The following is a 15,229-nucleotide window of genomic DNA, read 5'->3' on the forward strand; positions in this document are numbered from 1 at the left end:
CAAGACGGATAGAAGCTTACCAAGCTTAAAGGCTGAGTGTGGATATAGAAGGAAAGACATCCATGAAGCTGACTGCGGATCCCTGGACCCTCAACATTCAGAGATGGGGAGATGGAGGAGAGGCCCACGAGCGGGGAGAAAGCCCAAGAGAGGGCGTTCAAGGAAGCCAAGTGAATGTGTTTCAAGAAGGGACCAACTGTGCCAAATGCTGCTGACAGGTCTAGAAATGGTGTTTTTTTTTTTTTTTTTTTTTAACATCTTTATTGGGGTATAATTACTTTACAATGGTGTGTTAGTTTCTGCTTTATAACAAAGTGAATCAGTTATACATATACATATGTTCCCATATCTCTTCCCTCTTGCGTCTCCCTCCCTCCCACCCTAGAAATGGTGTTTTGCAACCACTTTTTTTCCCCTTAAACTACATAATAAACATGAACATCTCAGTAAGTAAATTAGTATAAATTTTTAATAGATGCAGGGTTTTTTTTTTTGCCATTATAAACAATGCAGGAACTTTATGGCTATCTCTTTAAGCACATCCCGTATAATATTCTTAGGATAAACTCCTCCCTATGAAATTGCTTGATCAAAAGTGTACATGACTTTAAGGCTTTTGCATGTTGTCGAGGCTTTTACTCAAAGACCAACAGAACAACAAAGTACCCAATTGCTTACACCTGGAACGGTGGGTATTCTAATTAACGTCTCTTTTCTGTGCCAATTTTATAGATGGAAATTGAACTTACATTTGACTACTAAGGAATATGAACATATTTTTTATCTTCAATGGCAATCTGCATTTTTTGGAGAATCTCCCATTGACGTTCTGAGTCCCTTTTCCTATTGGGGCATGCGTATGTCTTTTTCTGATTAATCCTTATGCAAGGGGTTCATGTCCACTAAGGATATTAACCCATTTTTCTGCCATAAATGTCAAGTTTGTTATATGACTTTTAATTTTATTTCTGGCATTTGATGTCATATTAAATTTTTACGTAGTTAAATCATCAGTGCTTTCATTTATGACTTTTACCTTTATGAAATTTAGAAATTACTTCTCTCCTAAGATGACAGAATTTAATATGTGAAATTCCTTGCTAGTAACTTGTTAGTGAAGCTATTTATCTTTTGCTTTAGGAAAAACTGTTCTCCAAAAAGTTTTCTTGCTTCCTTCTGCCTCCTGATAGTATTTTTAAAAATACCTTATTATATTCCATTTCCACAAAAGTCCTATTAAAGTCATAACATCTAAAAAATAGAATCCAACCATGTTAGGGGCAAATGGAGAAAAAAGTAAGCCTCACTTTGCGGAGAGGAAGAATATAAGTTAAAAGATATTTTGTGCATCACAGTTACATTTTTAAAATGATAATATATTCCACCTTGCATAAAAATTCTCTTGTGGAAGAGAATTCAACAACACATTTCTTCTCCACCACGAGTCTTCACTGACGACAGGGCCTGATTAAGCAGCCCCTATTTGTGACGCCTCTTTGTAGCACAGGTTTAGTAAAGGCCAGAGTGAGGCCTTTACTGAAGCCCAGCTCTGCCATTTACTACCTGCCGGACCTTACAAGTTACCTGACAAGGCTGTGCCTCTGTTTTCTCCTCCATAAAACAGAGTTACTAGTAGACCAACCTCACTGAGTCGAGGCAAGGATTAAATGATCTAATGCATGTAAAACACTCAGCACAGTGCCTGGCATACAGTAAAGCACAATAAATATTAGCTTCTATTATCACCTTAGCTTCATTTACATTTACTTTTAAATTCTGTAAAGGTTGCATTACCTCTTTTGCTAGTTTCTGTCCTTGTTCCACACATATAGGTTTTTCCTTCATATCATTCAGTCTTGCTAAAGTTTTGGGGTCATCTCGCAGATCAATCTAGTTAAGAAAGGTTAATGATGTCCCATAATATTATCAGTCTTTAAAGATAAAGCATGTAATCCCATTTAACCCCACGTATCAAAAAAGGATTACAAAAGAACCTAATCTTTAAAACCAACTAATAAAGTAATTGCTTTCTTTGACACTACTTTTTCCAAAAATGTGACAGAATTTATTATAACAACGGAGATTCAACATATTATTATCTCATTTGCGAAACCTTAGGGCCATTTGTCTGAGAGCAACACCACAAGGCAGGCCACAGAGGTTATTCTTAAATGGGTAAAATCAAAGCAGACGTACCTGAGTTCCTATTAATAAAAAGGGTACATTTGGTGCGTATTCCTTAAGTTCTGGTACCCACTCCTCTTTCACATTTTGAAATGAGGCTGGATTTACCACAGAGAAGCAGATAAGGAAGACATCAGTCATTGGATAAGATAAAGGCCTCAGACGATCATAGTCTTCCTAAGGGAGAAAGAAAAACCTCATTATTTCCATTTCTAGAGTTTACTAACAAATATGTACATTAGATTAGATGGTCAAAGGAGCAAAGTCAGGACTAGTCCACAAATGGAATGTATGACATACTACCAAAAAACAACATAATTCCATTTGTCTTTGCTATTCTATTCTAATTGGAAGCTCTGAACACCACTGGGGTAAAATATGACAGTATCATTAACGTCTACAATGAAACTCTGAGAAAATACATTGTGATGACGAGAGTTGTCACTGGAAGCATTTTTAACTGAAAAGTTTGCACACAGAATTGATTGTAGCTAGATGTTTAAGTATAGTCATTTATAATAATATTATCTGAATGTTCACTATTAAACATATGATCCATATGCTCTCTCATGTATTACTTATTTAATCCTTGTAACAACTATATGACATAAGAACCATTATCTCTATGTTGCATTTGTCTAAACTGAGGCAACAGAAATTAACTAACTTGTGTAAGGAAGTATACAGCAAGTAAAGGAGATAGGATTCAAACTCCGGCAGTTTTACTTCAGAACCTATGCCTTAACCACTATACATCTTCACTGAGACCTTAAATCTTTGCTTTCCCTGTTTATATAGTTTTCTTAATTGTGTATGTGTGTGTGTGTGTGTGTGTGTGTGTGTGTGTGTGTGTGCATATGCATGTTTGTGTAAAAATTTAAAGATAGAAACATACTGAGTAAATTCACGAAATCCCCCTTCCTCTCCAATTTCCATTCCTTTCCTGAAATGTAGATTTTTCGTATGTATCTTTCCAGTTATTTTCTGTGCATGTATATGCCTACAACTGTACATATTTAAACATCTGTACACAGATGAAAACCGTGCAACCCATGTTGTTCTGCACCTTTCAGTATGTCTTGGACATGGTTCCAGACCGGAATACGTTAGACTGCTATATTATTTTTTTTTTAATTGAAGTATAGTTGATTTACGATGTTGTGTTAGTTTCAGGTGTACAGCAAAGTGATTCAATTATATATATATGTATGTGTGTGTACATATATATATATATATATATGTACACACACATGATATCTATTCTTTTTCAGATTCTTTTCCCTTATAGGTTATTATAAAATATGCCTTCCATATTTAAACTGCTGCTTCACATTTTATAGAAGGGCTGTTTTAGCATCTCTCCATCACAAAAGACAGTGAAGATCCTGTTTCATTTAGATTATTTCCTATGACACAAAATTCTACTTGCTTACATTTTTGTGAGTGAACAGTCAGGATTCCATTTTTGTCAGGGCTAGCCTCTCATCTGGTTTCAAGGAAAGTTTATTTTTGGCCTAAGCCACCACCCCTCTTAAATGACCTGCTTCACTACTAGAACTGCATGAATGTGGAATTAAAGGCATATTAAAAACATCTTCCACTCAAGAGTTTCAGGTAGTATTTCTCTCATGGGACAATTTTCCTTTCATGTCATCTTCTGACATTTTTCTTACTACAATGTTACATTCAAACTCATATTATCTCAAACTCTTGACTTTGGAGCTAACCCTCCTGTTTTTCTGTGATGCTTTTGAAGGGCACACCTGCAGTTTGGAGCCAAGGGCACTGAAAGATTTCTCAAGTGTTGGCTCAGGACAAGATGGGAAATGCCATCCCCAATCTTCTTTAGCATTTATTTTTAAAAGTGGAGGCCTCTAATTGGATTCGAATAAAGCACTGCTCTGGTGTTAAGAAATGATTAATGAAGAGATCACGCAAAATGGGTATGAAACATGCTGGCACCCCAGTCAGTTACAAAAGGACTATTATCAAAAGTATAACATGTTTTAAAAATCAGTTTGAGTGTTAAATAGTACAATTTGGTGAATTAAGTATACTTCTTGTACTCTACTGCCTATTTCAAACTGCATATCGAGAAGAATTAAAGGGACAGTGTTTGATCTTAGCATTCCACCTGGCAACTACCTAGCAGTTTGTTCCTGAGCAGACTTGCACACGGCACGCTCAGGGAATGGGGGGCTCTTGCTACACATCTCTCCTCATCCATATTTCGAGATCCAGTTTTCACAGAATTAGAAATGAGGATACTATCTCATAGGATTATGAGGAATAAATGAGATATTGCAACTAAAGCACTCAGCAGAGTGCCAAGCACATAAAAGAACTCTTTCAACTCTTTAACATCAATTCTTCATCCCACGGGAAACTGGTTCTCCTATTCTCTGCCAATCCACGCAGGGTCCCATCAGTGGCACATGAGCCCTGGCTCTGCAGCGTTCTCTCTCCAACCACAGGGAAGAAACTCCTTTAGTGAGAAATAAAATTTTCTACTCTGGAATCAAAACACACAAATCAAACTGAGGTCTCTTGAGGACAGTATAATTTTCAGATTAATAAAAGAGGATGATATATTATTACTGTACTAATTAGTCATTTGGGGGATTCAAGAGCCTGAAGACTATTTAAAATGTAATAAAAAAAAGAATTACACATTTTTTAAGAAAATCAAATTAGATTTTTTTAATGAAAATTTTACCTCATCAGGGAAATAGAAAGGGCACTCTTTCTCTGGGAGGGTATTACAAGAAATAAAAAGCAAGTGAATGCAAAGTTCTCTAGAAATGCTTAATATTCAAATATTCATCCAAACATTTTACAGAACATAAGTCTATCGTACAGATTCCTTTCATAACCACAGTGCATACTGATTTTCCTCGAGAGACATGTGGGCACAAAGGAATGGAACTAGACTAATCATTTCTAGATTTGTTAAACTGTAGATTTTTGTTGGAATAGTTAAAATGTGAAGAATTGGGGTTAAAAAAAAAGAAAGTGTGTTTAGAACTCCTTGGCAAGAAATGTTACTTCTTAAATCTGAACCATCTAAAATGAACTCCTTCTGCCTGTAATCTCCAGCTAAATAATTGGCAGTGATTATCAGAATGAGACCTTTCTGCTTCCATCCAGCCTGAGTAATTAGAAGTCTAATAATAGACAGCAAATTAAAAAAATAAATGATCCCCTGTGCATACTGCACCCTGCATCATACACAATTGTTTATATCTACTGTGCAATATCTTGAGTGAACTTAATGTGAAATTTTAGATTTGGGGATAAATAAATTGAGGCATGCAATTCTTTCCTCCCCAGCTACATATTTAAAATTTGACAACACAAAGAAAGTTAAACGCGGAACTGCCCTTTCTTTTAAAAGAATTCCTCAAAGCCAATTCTCTAGTGTCCTCCTAATTAAGAAATCAATTACATTTTAGTCCAAAAAAATGTTTTTAAAGGTAGATATCTAAACATTTCAGCCTGGTAACCGAAATGTTCTCAGGTGTATTAAAGACAACGGGCTTACATCAAAAACAATGGTGAATTTGGTCAACAGGATTGTTGAACTGCTTAGTAAAAGCTTTAGCTTCTTATCAATTGGCTAAGTACCAGCGGGATCCAGTTTTTTACAATGTATTCTGGTAGCTTAGTGATTAGGCTCTCCATTCTCATCACGAGTGCCTGATCTGTGAGGATGACAAGCTTCACCCTTCAACAATATCACACGCTGACAATCTGACAAGAGTCCACAGACAATAAGAGACCAACGAAATGTGCTCTGAGAGGAAACAAAACACCTTCAGGTGCAACAGAGAACTGTGGCACATGGCCATCAGTCAGGAGACCCTTTTTATGCCCAGCTCAGTCAGTAGCCCAGAAGCGTGCCCATTTCTGTACCACCTTTGTTCCCTTGGCGTGGACCTGGGTGCTCCCTCCCACTTTAGTGACCTGTTTAAAATACGTGTTTTTGTACCACAATGTTCATTGCAGCTCTATTTACAATAGCCAAGACATGGAAGCAACCTAAGTGTCCATCGACAGATGAATGGATAAAGAAGATGTGGCACATATATACAATGGAATATTACTCAGCCGTAAAAAGAAACAAAATTGAGCTATTTGTATTGAGATGGATGGACCTAGAGTCTGTCATACAGAGTGAAGTAAGTCAGAAAGAGAAAAACAAATACCGTATGCTAACACATATATATGGAATCTAAAAAAAAAAAAAATGGTCGTGAAGAACCTAAGGGCAAGACAGGAATAAAGACGCAGACACGCAGACCTACTAGAGAATGGACTTGAGGAAACGGGGAGGGGGAAGGATAAGCTGGGACAAAGTGAGAGAGTGGTAGTGTATATATGGACATATATACACTACCAAATGTAAAATAGATAGCTAGTGGGAAGCAGTCGCATAGCACAGGGAGATCAGCTCGGTGCTCTGTGACCACCTAGAGGGGTGGGATAGGGAGGGTGGGAGGGAGGGAGATGCAAGAGGGAAGAGATATGGGGATATATGTGTATGTATAACTGATTCACTCTGTTGTAAAGCAGAAACTAACACGCCATTGTAAAGCAATTATACTCCAATAAAATTTTAAAAAAAAATACATGTTTTTAGAATGTGTACACCTATTTAAAATACTTATCCAAAATATGTACTTTAAGCAAAATCACTCAAGTTGGGTGGTATAGGCCTTGCCATGCTTTTTGTGGTATTCTATCACACAACTGGTCACTGAAAATCAATTAGCAAAGATGTTTTGAGATCATACCGCATGGAAGATGTTCTAAGGACACGTACACACAAATAAAAAAATATAATCGTCCCCTCGTCCCCTTTGGAGCTTATAGTTTAGTTGGGAATTCAAGACATGTACATAGAAAAAGGCAGTAGATACAACAATGGGGGAGTGTAAATTGGAGCAGGTGAATATATAAATGCTTAATCAAAGAAACATTAATAAGCACCTACTGAGACAGGTTGGGACCTGGGAACCTTTGCTACAGTGCTGCAATGCTTGTGCCTGAATAAACCTCTCCTGGAGCAACAAGATACAAAGAAACTATATGAGACTAAAAATAACTGTGTGCATCGCAGTTGGGGCAAATTCTGGACCCAAAAGAGATCAATACAAAGAGACCAAAAAACCCAACTGCCACTTTTGAAGAGCCTGGAGCAAAAACAGAGTGTCAGGAGGAAAAGCAGGGTACTGTGTATGCCCCCTGCACACACCACCACCTAAGCTGCCCCTCCAGCCCAACCCCTGGACACACCCCTACTCTCACCCCATGTAAGGAACAAGCTCGCCCCTGCTCAGCCAGTGAGCAAGCAAGGAAACCTGTTGTTTGTTCTCCCTCCCTCCCCGCTGCTGCAGCAGGAGCCCCAATAAAGCCTTGCCTGAATCTCTTCTCTGGCCTCTAGTCAATTTCTATTGATTGGGGAAGGCCAAGAACCCTGGTTGGTATCACTGCTATGTGCCCAGAACGTGCATCCAGCAGGGAAATGAAGGAAGGCCAAGGTTTAGATCCTTTCTGACTCGTAAAACAATTTAAACATCTGCAAAGCTCTCGTAAGATACCTGTATGTTAAAAATACGGCAACAAACACGAAGGAGCAATAATACCCATGGTTGTGCCCGTGCACCTCACTAGAACTTTGTAGACCTCAAAGTCACAGCCTAGAACAGAAGAAGAAACTGCGGTGCTGATGAGAGAACATGCTTAAAGTTGGCACTGAGGAGGGAGAATTGATAAGTTGGAAGAGACAAAAACATTTATAACGGTTTCTGCTCATAGGGAGTTCACGGCAAGGGAGACAAATGTATGCAGACATTGTATTACAAGTCAGAATGTGGTGAAAACCAAGGGTAGTAATTAGGGGACTCTAAAAAAAGACTTTTAGAAGAGGTGGCATTTGGGTTGGGTCTTACAGAACGGAGAGGATTGGAACATATATGACCTACTAGCATGTGGCCTTGGCAAGTCACTTATTTCTTAGAGCCTTTGTTTATCAGTCTGTAAAATGGGAGATTATCAACGACAAGTGCTTTGAAGACTATAAGTGCTATAAGAATATATTACGCCTCCGAATAATCCAGGACGTTACTTTGATTCAGAAAACAGTCATTAGCAAAACTTGTAAGAATTTTTCCTCTGTAACAACCTAGAAAAAGTGGGACCACAACTGAATAATTCTTTAACAGACAAGCCCCAGACTTCTAAAGTCTAAAACAGCTTCTGACTACTTGGAGATATATAAAATGTAAGGCAACTAAGTAAGAATGTCCCTGACAACTGGTGGCTTGTGGTAAATGAAGGAGTAGTAATCTCCATCTGAAACATCTGTTTCTGGTGAGAAGCCTAAAATAGGCATCAGGCATGGCTCTTGAATCACTCTACCCCCTAAAAGGTGCTATACTAAAGCCAAGAGGGCACACGGACTGAAGCTAGCTTCTGAAGATGAAGTGTTTTGTCAGAAATCTTATCAATTATCAACATTTCTTCAATAATTCTTGGTAACAGTAGTCTATGAAACCTCATTTTTTTGTGTTGTCCTTTTGTCACTTTCAAGTTCATTTTGTATTTAACTTTGTGAAATGTCACCTTTCACCCCCTTAAAAATAACTTTTTCAAGGAAGCTGGGTTGAGTTCTTTTGTGGAATATTTTGGTAAGTTTGGTTCAAAATGCATCGATGATGAGTTTATTGAATTTACCTACCACTCTCCTGCTACAGGTGGACTAAAGAAAATTTGGGGAGGAGAATTTTTTTTAAGTGCTGGAAATTCCTAAGAGATCATTGTTTTTCAAAAACTTTAAAAATATTTGACTTTTTTTCCTTCCTTTTTTCTTTCCTTCCTTTCCTTTTTTAAAAATCCCTGTTCAGTTGTGAGATGGTATTTACTTATCGTGAGCCTGATTAGCTCTTGGTAAAAGAATTCTTGAAACTGAAGGTTCAGCTTCTAACTTTAAGCAACTGTCATCTTCATATATTTTGATTAGAATAAGTCAGTCTCCCAGTTAATTTATTAATTATTTAGCAGCTAGTGGACCAGATCTTTGGCTTCTTTTCCATTATTATCTTCCTTTTGGCTGCCTGACTTATTATAACTCCTGTTTAGGTTAGCTGGAGAAAAAAAAAGAGAGAGAAAGGTTGAAATGTGCGGTAGCAGAAAGACGACCAGCTGGAGAACTGGTTCTGCCATTATCTAACCGTGTCTCGTGAACCTGCACTTCCTCATCTCTAAAAGGAGAGGACTGAACTAGATCGCCACGTCACATGGTTAAAAACGCTCAAACTAACACTTTTTACCCTTGTGAGCAGCCCTAGTAACAGATTTAATGTGGGTGGAGGTTTAAACTACTGCATAAAAATTGAGTTTTAGGATACTGTTTTATCTAAGCTGACCCCCCAAGGCAGAGGATCAACACTCAACTAAATATGGCCCTTCGGCAAGCTTCATTTCCCCATCTGTGAGGGGAGAATAAATATAGCATACACATGTTAAGATAAATGAGAGAGCTGGTCAAGTGTTTTGAGCTCTTCAACAGACAAGCCTGACTTTCCAAAAAAAGACAAACCACAGCTTCAGAGACAGTGCAATTTCTTTTGTGCATGGTGAGATGACTTCCTTCATTGTAAAGGATTTAAGAGCTGCAATTCTACATTGTCTGGAGCTATAATTGCAAGTCTCTTTCACTAAAACAGAGGTCAGCTGGCCTAAGGCATGCAGAAGGAAGGTCAATGCCAGGCCACACTTCTGTGCAGTGTACTCCTTTCCTAACTTTTTTTGGTACAAATTTCATGTTGATGGAATAGTCATGCATTCTTTCATTTCAATAAACATAAACCCACTAGGTGCTGAACACTGTGTACTCCAGTGAGAAACAGACGTGGACCCTGCCCTCGTGGAATTCACAGTACAACAGAGGAGAGGCAAGTGCCTCCCCACTGGGGCAGGACTACTCTAGGTCCAGGGGACACTGTGGAAGTGCGGGAGGTATTTTTGATCGTCAACACGAATGGGGGAACTCTACCAGCATTTAGGGGTGCGAGCCAGGGTGCTACCTGACCTGTGTAGTGAAAAACAGTCCTGGGTCCTGCATGATTGATGAGTGTACCTCTAGGTACTGAATGACTATGAAAAAACTTTTAATAATTACCTGAATCTAGGATCTATCTCTGTTGCATATTAGTAGAAAGGTAGATTTATTTGATGTTGTTCTAACATTACAGGAGTTGCTTACCAATGCAGAAAATTGCACACCACTGGCAATGTTGCTCTTAGTACCCTAATTGTCACTAAAACACAAACCCGTTAGTCAACTTTTAGAGCTATTGCATTCATGGTTGTTCACCTGACTACTTCATTATGATTTCTGAGTACTCAGCCCTGGGAACTTAGGAATTTAATACTGAAATAATTTTTTTTTTTTTTTTTTTTTTTTGCGGTACGCGGGCCTCTCACTGTTGTGGCCTCTCCCATTGCGGAGCACAGGCTCCGGATGCACAGGCTCAGCGGCCATGGCTCACGGGCCCAGCCGCTCCGCGGCATGTGGGATCTTCCCGGACCGGGGCGCGAACCCGTGTCCCCTGCTTCGGCAGGCGGACTCTCAACCACTGCGCCACCAGGGAAGCCCTGAAATAAATATGTTGATTATGAATTACTTTCCTTTTATTTTTCCTTCCTATTACTGCCAGGATGTTATACTGATTTAAAATTATACATACAGAAAGGTTATATTAGCTATAGACTTCATTTGAAGATAAGTATAGGAGAAACATAAAAATTGTTATCAAAGGGGGGATGGATCTAATATACTAGAGGCACTAAGTCAGGTATTTAACAAATTGGGACAAAAATGATTATAAATGCGAACTGGGATAGGTGCTGTGAAGGAAAACAGCCAGGAGACAGAGAATAACCAGGACGAGCAGCTTCAGTCTGGGTGGTCTGGAAAGACCTCTCGGAGGGAGCGACGTCTACCTAAGATGTGAGGGATGCTTTGAGAAGCCAGATATAGGACACTAGGGGCAAAAGGCCCAAGGCAGAAAAGCCCTGACAGATGCCTCCAGGGAGCCTTCTGGAATAATCCAGGGTTCAGCTTGTGCAGCTGGATGGATAATGTCTTTTACAGGGATGAGGAAGACTGAAGGTGGAGAAACACATTAGGGAGAAAACTCAAGAGGCCAATTTTGGGCATGTTAAGCTCAAGATGTTGACAGTGGGAAATGAGTATCTGGAAGAGCTCTCTGCCTCTGAGTTCCAGACCCAGCTCTAGATGCCTCCTTTTGGCTGAACCAGAATTATCTCAGATTCAACATTTCTAAACTAAAGTCATTTCTTCCCCCTCAAATCTGCAAATCCTGTTGAGTTCACCATCTCACGAAAAGACATCACCACTCCATCAGGATCAAACCATAACCCTGGGGGTCCTCAGTATCAACCCCAAACACAAAGTCGGTCAACCACTTGCCCAGCCAGTCTGTTCTTCCCTCTCCACACTCCTCACCTGGGCAGCTCCTACTCATCTTTCAAGCTTTGGTCTAAAAATCTCTTGGTCCAACAAACCTTCTCCAAACCCCCAATTCAGATCAAGGTCCCTCTCTCTGTAACACCTTCTCCTGTCATCCCATTTCTCACATTGTAATACAACTACCTCTTTTCTTATCTGTATCCTCCACAGGACTCCGTGAGGGCAGAGGACTACTCTTCAAAGTCTGGTTTATAGTAGCTGCTTATTAAATTCTTGCTGAATGAATGAGGGTAGCGTGTGGGACATGAAGTCAGAAGAACAAACTGCAGCCAGATCACGGTGGCCTGCACCTCCTTTATCGGCTGCAGAGCTGCAGATGATGGATAGAGCCTCTGAATCCTCCACTAACAGGTGAATTTCCCAGGTTGCAGTTACCGCTTTCAGCCAAGATTCCAACTGCCTCCTAAGATCAGGGCCCTTTCTCGGTCCAACCCACCTTCCTGAATAAGGTGAGCTCTAAGGCGCAGGGCCTCAGACGGAGCAATTCTTCCAGCATTTTAGTTCCTGCTACTGTTTTTCACCACCACGTTTTTGCCATTGTCTTGACATTTGTTTTATCTAGGATGGAGGATATCATTGACTGTCTACCCGGCATCCTTTTCCTACTTGTTCTTTCTTTCCAAAACTGATTTAGGTCAAGACCCACCACTCCTCTATTCAGACACATGCCCCTGGGAACCCTGACCCCATATCTAGCTTAAAGAATTCCTGGTTGGATTTAAGCCAATCATGGAGTTTCATTCCCTACCCCCCGGCCAAAGTCACTGGTTCCTAGGTGGGCACATGATCCAAGTAGTCCAATCAGAATGAAGTGGTCCCTGGATTATCCAAGGGGCTCACTCTCTGCCCCCGGCCAAAGCACAGGCGTACCTCATTTTATTGCGCTTCAGTTCATTGCACTTTGCAGATTGCATTTTTTACAAATTGAAGGTATGTCGCAACCCTGCAGCGAGCAAGTCTATCAGTGCCATTTTTCCAACAGCATTTGCTCACCTCATGTCTATGTGTCACACTTTGGTAGTTCTCGCAATATTTCAGGCCTTTTTAAAAAATCATTATTATATTTGTTATGGTGATCTATGATCAGCGATCTTTTTTTCTAAAGATTTTTTTTTTTGATGTAGACCATTTTTAAAGTCTTTATTGAATTTGTTACAATATTGTTTCTGTTTTCTGTTTCGGTTTTTTGGCTGTGAGGCATGTGGGATCCTAGCTCCCCCATCAGGGATTGAACCCACACCCGCTGCATTGGAAGGTGAAGTCTTAACCACTGGACTGCCAGGGAAGTCCCTGATCAGTGATCTTTGACGTTACTACTATGAACTCGCTGAAGGCTCAGGTGATGGTTAGCATTTTTAAGCAATAGTTTTTAATTAAGGTATGCACTTTTTCTTTAGACATGATGCTTTTGCACACTTAATAGACTACTGTATAAACATAACTTTCACATGCACTAGGAAAGCAAAAAATTCATCTGCTCACTTTATTGCGATATTCACTTTATTGCATGGTCTGAACTTGCAGTACCTCTGAGGTGTGCCTGATATTGGTTCCTGGGTGAGCACAAGATCTAAGTAGTGGAATCAGCATGAAGTAGTCCCTAGATGACTGAAGGCAGCTCTTTCCTCACCCCTTCTTCTCCTTCTGCTGCTCCTCCTCTCTGTCTCCCTCTCTCTCCCTCCACCCCTCACTCAGTAGGGAAGGATTTGCTACTCACCGGCCCCATCTCTGCAGCTCATGGAGACTATTCAGGGATCCCCACTACATTGGCTGGTGCTGTGGTCCCTGTATCACAGGGGAGTGGATGCTGCCCAGGGCCAGCTATTTGGAGGCAGGCATATATAAGTACCAGGCCTGACACTTCCAGGGGAACAGCCCTCTTACCCTTTTTTTTTTTTCTTTTGCGGTATGCGGGCCTCTCACTGTTGTGGCCTCTCCCGTTGCGGAGCACAGGCTCCGGACGCGCAGGCTCAGCGGCCATGGCTCACGGGCCCAGCTGCTCCGTGGCATGTGGGATCTTCCCGGACCGGGGCACGAACCCGTGTCCCCTGCTTCGGCAGGCGGACTCTCAACCACTGCGCCACCAGGGAAGCCCCCTCTTACCTTTTTAATGCTTGAGCTACAGAGGACTGTTGGGCACTGTGGATTCAGGTCACCTGGGCTGCCCATGTGGTGAGGGCACCAACATAGAACTAGGAGTTACAGATGGGCCAAATGCAGAGGAAACACCATTTTCCTCCACTGTGGACTAACACCTACCTTCTTCGCCTCTGAGGCTGAGGAAGAGGCTTACGATGACTGATAGGTGCAGGCAGATAGATAGAACAGGCAGTCAAGCGGCAAGAGAAGCCTCAGGAACCACGCTCTGATTAAGCCTGAAATGCTGGTTTTCTCCATGCCCACCCGAGACAGCCACACTGCATGGAGGAGTTTACCATGACTAGCAAACCCATTTGGAATCTGAGGTCTTAGACCACACTCCTTGGCCAAAGACATGGGACAGGCAGACGAGGGAGGGAGGCTTCTGGGCAGGTAGGCAAAATCAGGATGACCTAATGTGGTTCACAAATACATTTGCACAGAACAGACCCTTTAGAAAGTATACACAATTTCTGTTGGGGTGATGAAAATGTTCTGGAACTCGACAGAGGTGGAGGTTATGCAACATTGTGAAGGTACTAAATGCCACTGAACTGTACACTTAAAAATGATTAATTTTATGTTGTGTGAATTTCACCTTAATTTAAGGAAAATACACATAGGTCCACAAGTATGCAAAGTTGGGTCCTCACGGGCCTACACACATGCGTGTGCCCACACACACACACACACACACACACACACACACAGATTTCTTTGAAATTCAGAGAGATGCCTGCACGTGGCAGAAATACCCTTTCCCTGCAGGGAGTCCCTGGCAGAAATACCCAAGCCATCCACTCCTCAGGACCTGCATTCATCACCGTGACATGCTTCCACGTTGTGGAGCACAGCTTACCCTCCTTCAGGCATGTCTCATAACCCCTACTCTGCCTCTTCTGCATCACCCACTTCATCTTCTCCCCTCCAGCTCTGGCCTTCTTGTGCTACAGGAGGCTCCCAGCAGAGCTCTTTTCCAGGCTTATTAACGAGTCACCGCATTATGTTACTCTAGCCTTATTTTGCTTCACAGCACAGAGCGCCTTGCTCCTGCTTTCACACTAGCCCTACTATCCCACCAAACCCTCACCATCAGCCTATGAGATAGGGCAGCTCCCACTTTACTGATGAGGAAACTGAGGCTCAGAGAAACTCGTCCAACCTGTCCAAAGTTACAGGACAGTTGGGCAGAAATGAGGCAGGAAGCCAGTTCTCCAATCAACTAGTTTAGGACCCTCCTGGCCCCTTTGTTCTAAGCAAGCAGTAGGTCACAGGTTTTAGACACAGACCTTTTAAATCTTTGAATCATAGTTTTACTGGCTATGTGGCTCCAGGCAAGTCACTTACCGT

The 15,229-nt window shown here is 41.0% G+C and overlaps 1 protein-coding gene across 1 annotated transcript in view; it reads right to left on the reverse strand.

The window, feature by feature from the left end:
* Positions 1 to 15,229, reverse strand: part of RHOQ (ras homolog family member Q) — a 39,030-nt gene that overhangs the window by 4,817 nt on the left and 18,984 nt on the right. The window contains exons 3-4 of the mRNA XM_030857768.3: positions 2,197 to 2,361; positions 1,795 to 1,890 (exon numbers count right to left, since the gene is read on the reverse strand). Coding sequence (XP_030713628.1) covers positions 1,795 to 1,890; positions 2,197 to 2,361 — 261 coding nt within the window. The remainder of the gene's footprint in view (positions 1 to 1,794; positions 1,891 to 2,196; positions 2,362 to 15,229) is intronic.

This window comes from Globicephala melas, chromosome 12, assembly GCF_963455315.2.
Source record: "Globicephala melas chromosome 12, mGloMel1.2, whole genome shotgun sequence".
Lineage (NCBI taxonomy): Eukaryota > Metazoa > Chordata > Mammalia > Artiodactyla > Delphinidae > Globicephala > Globicephala melas.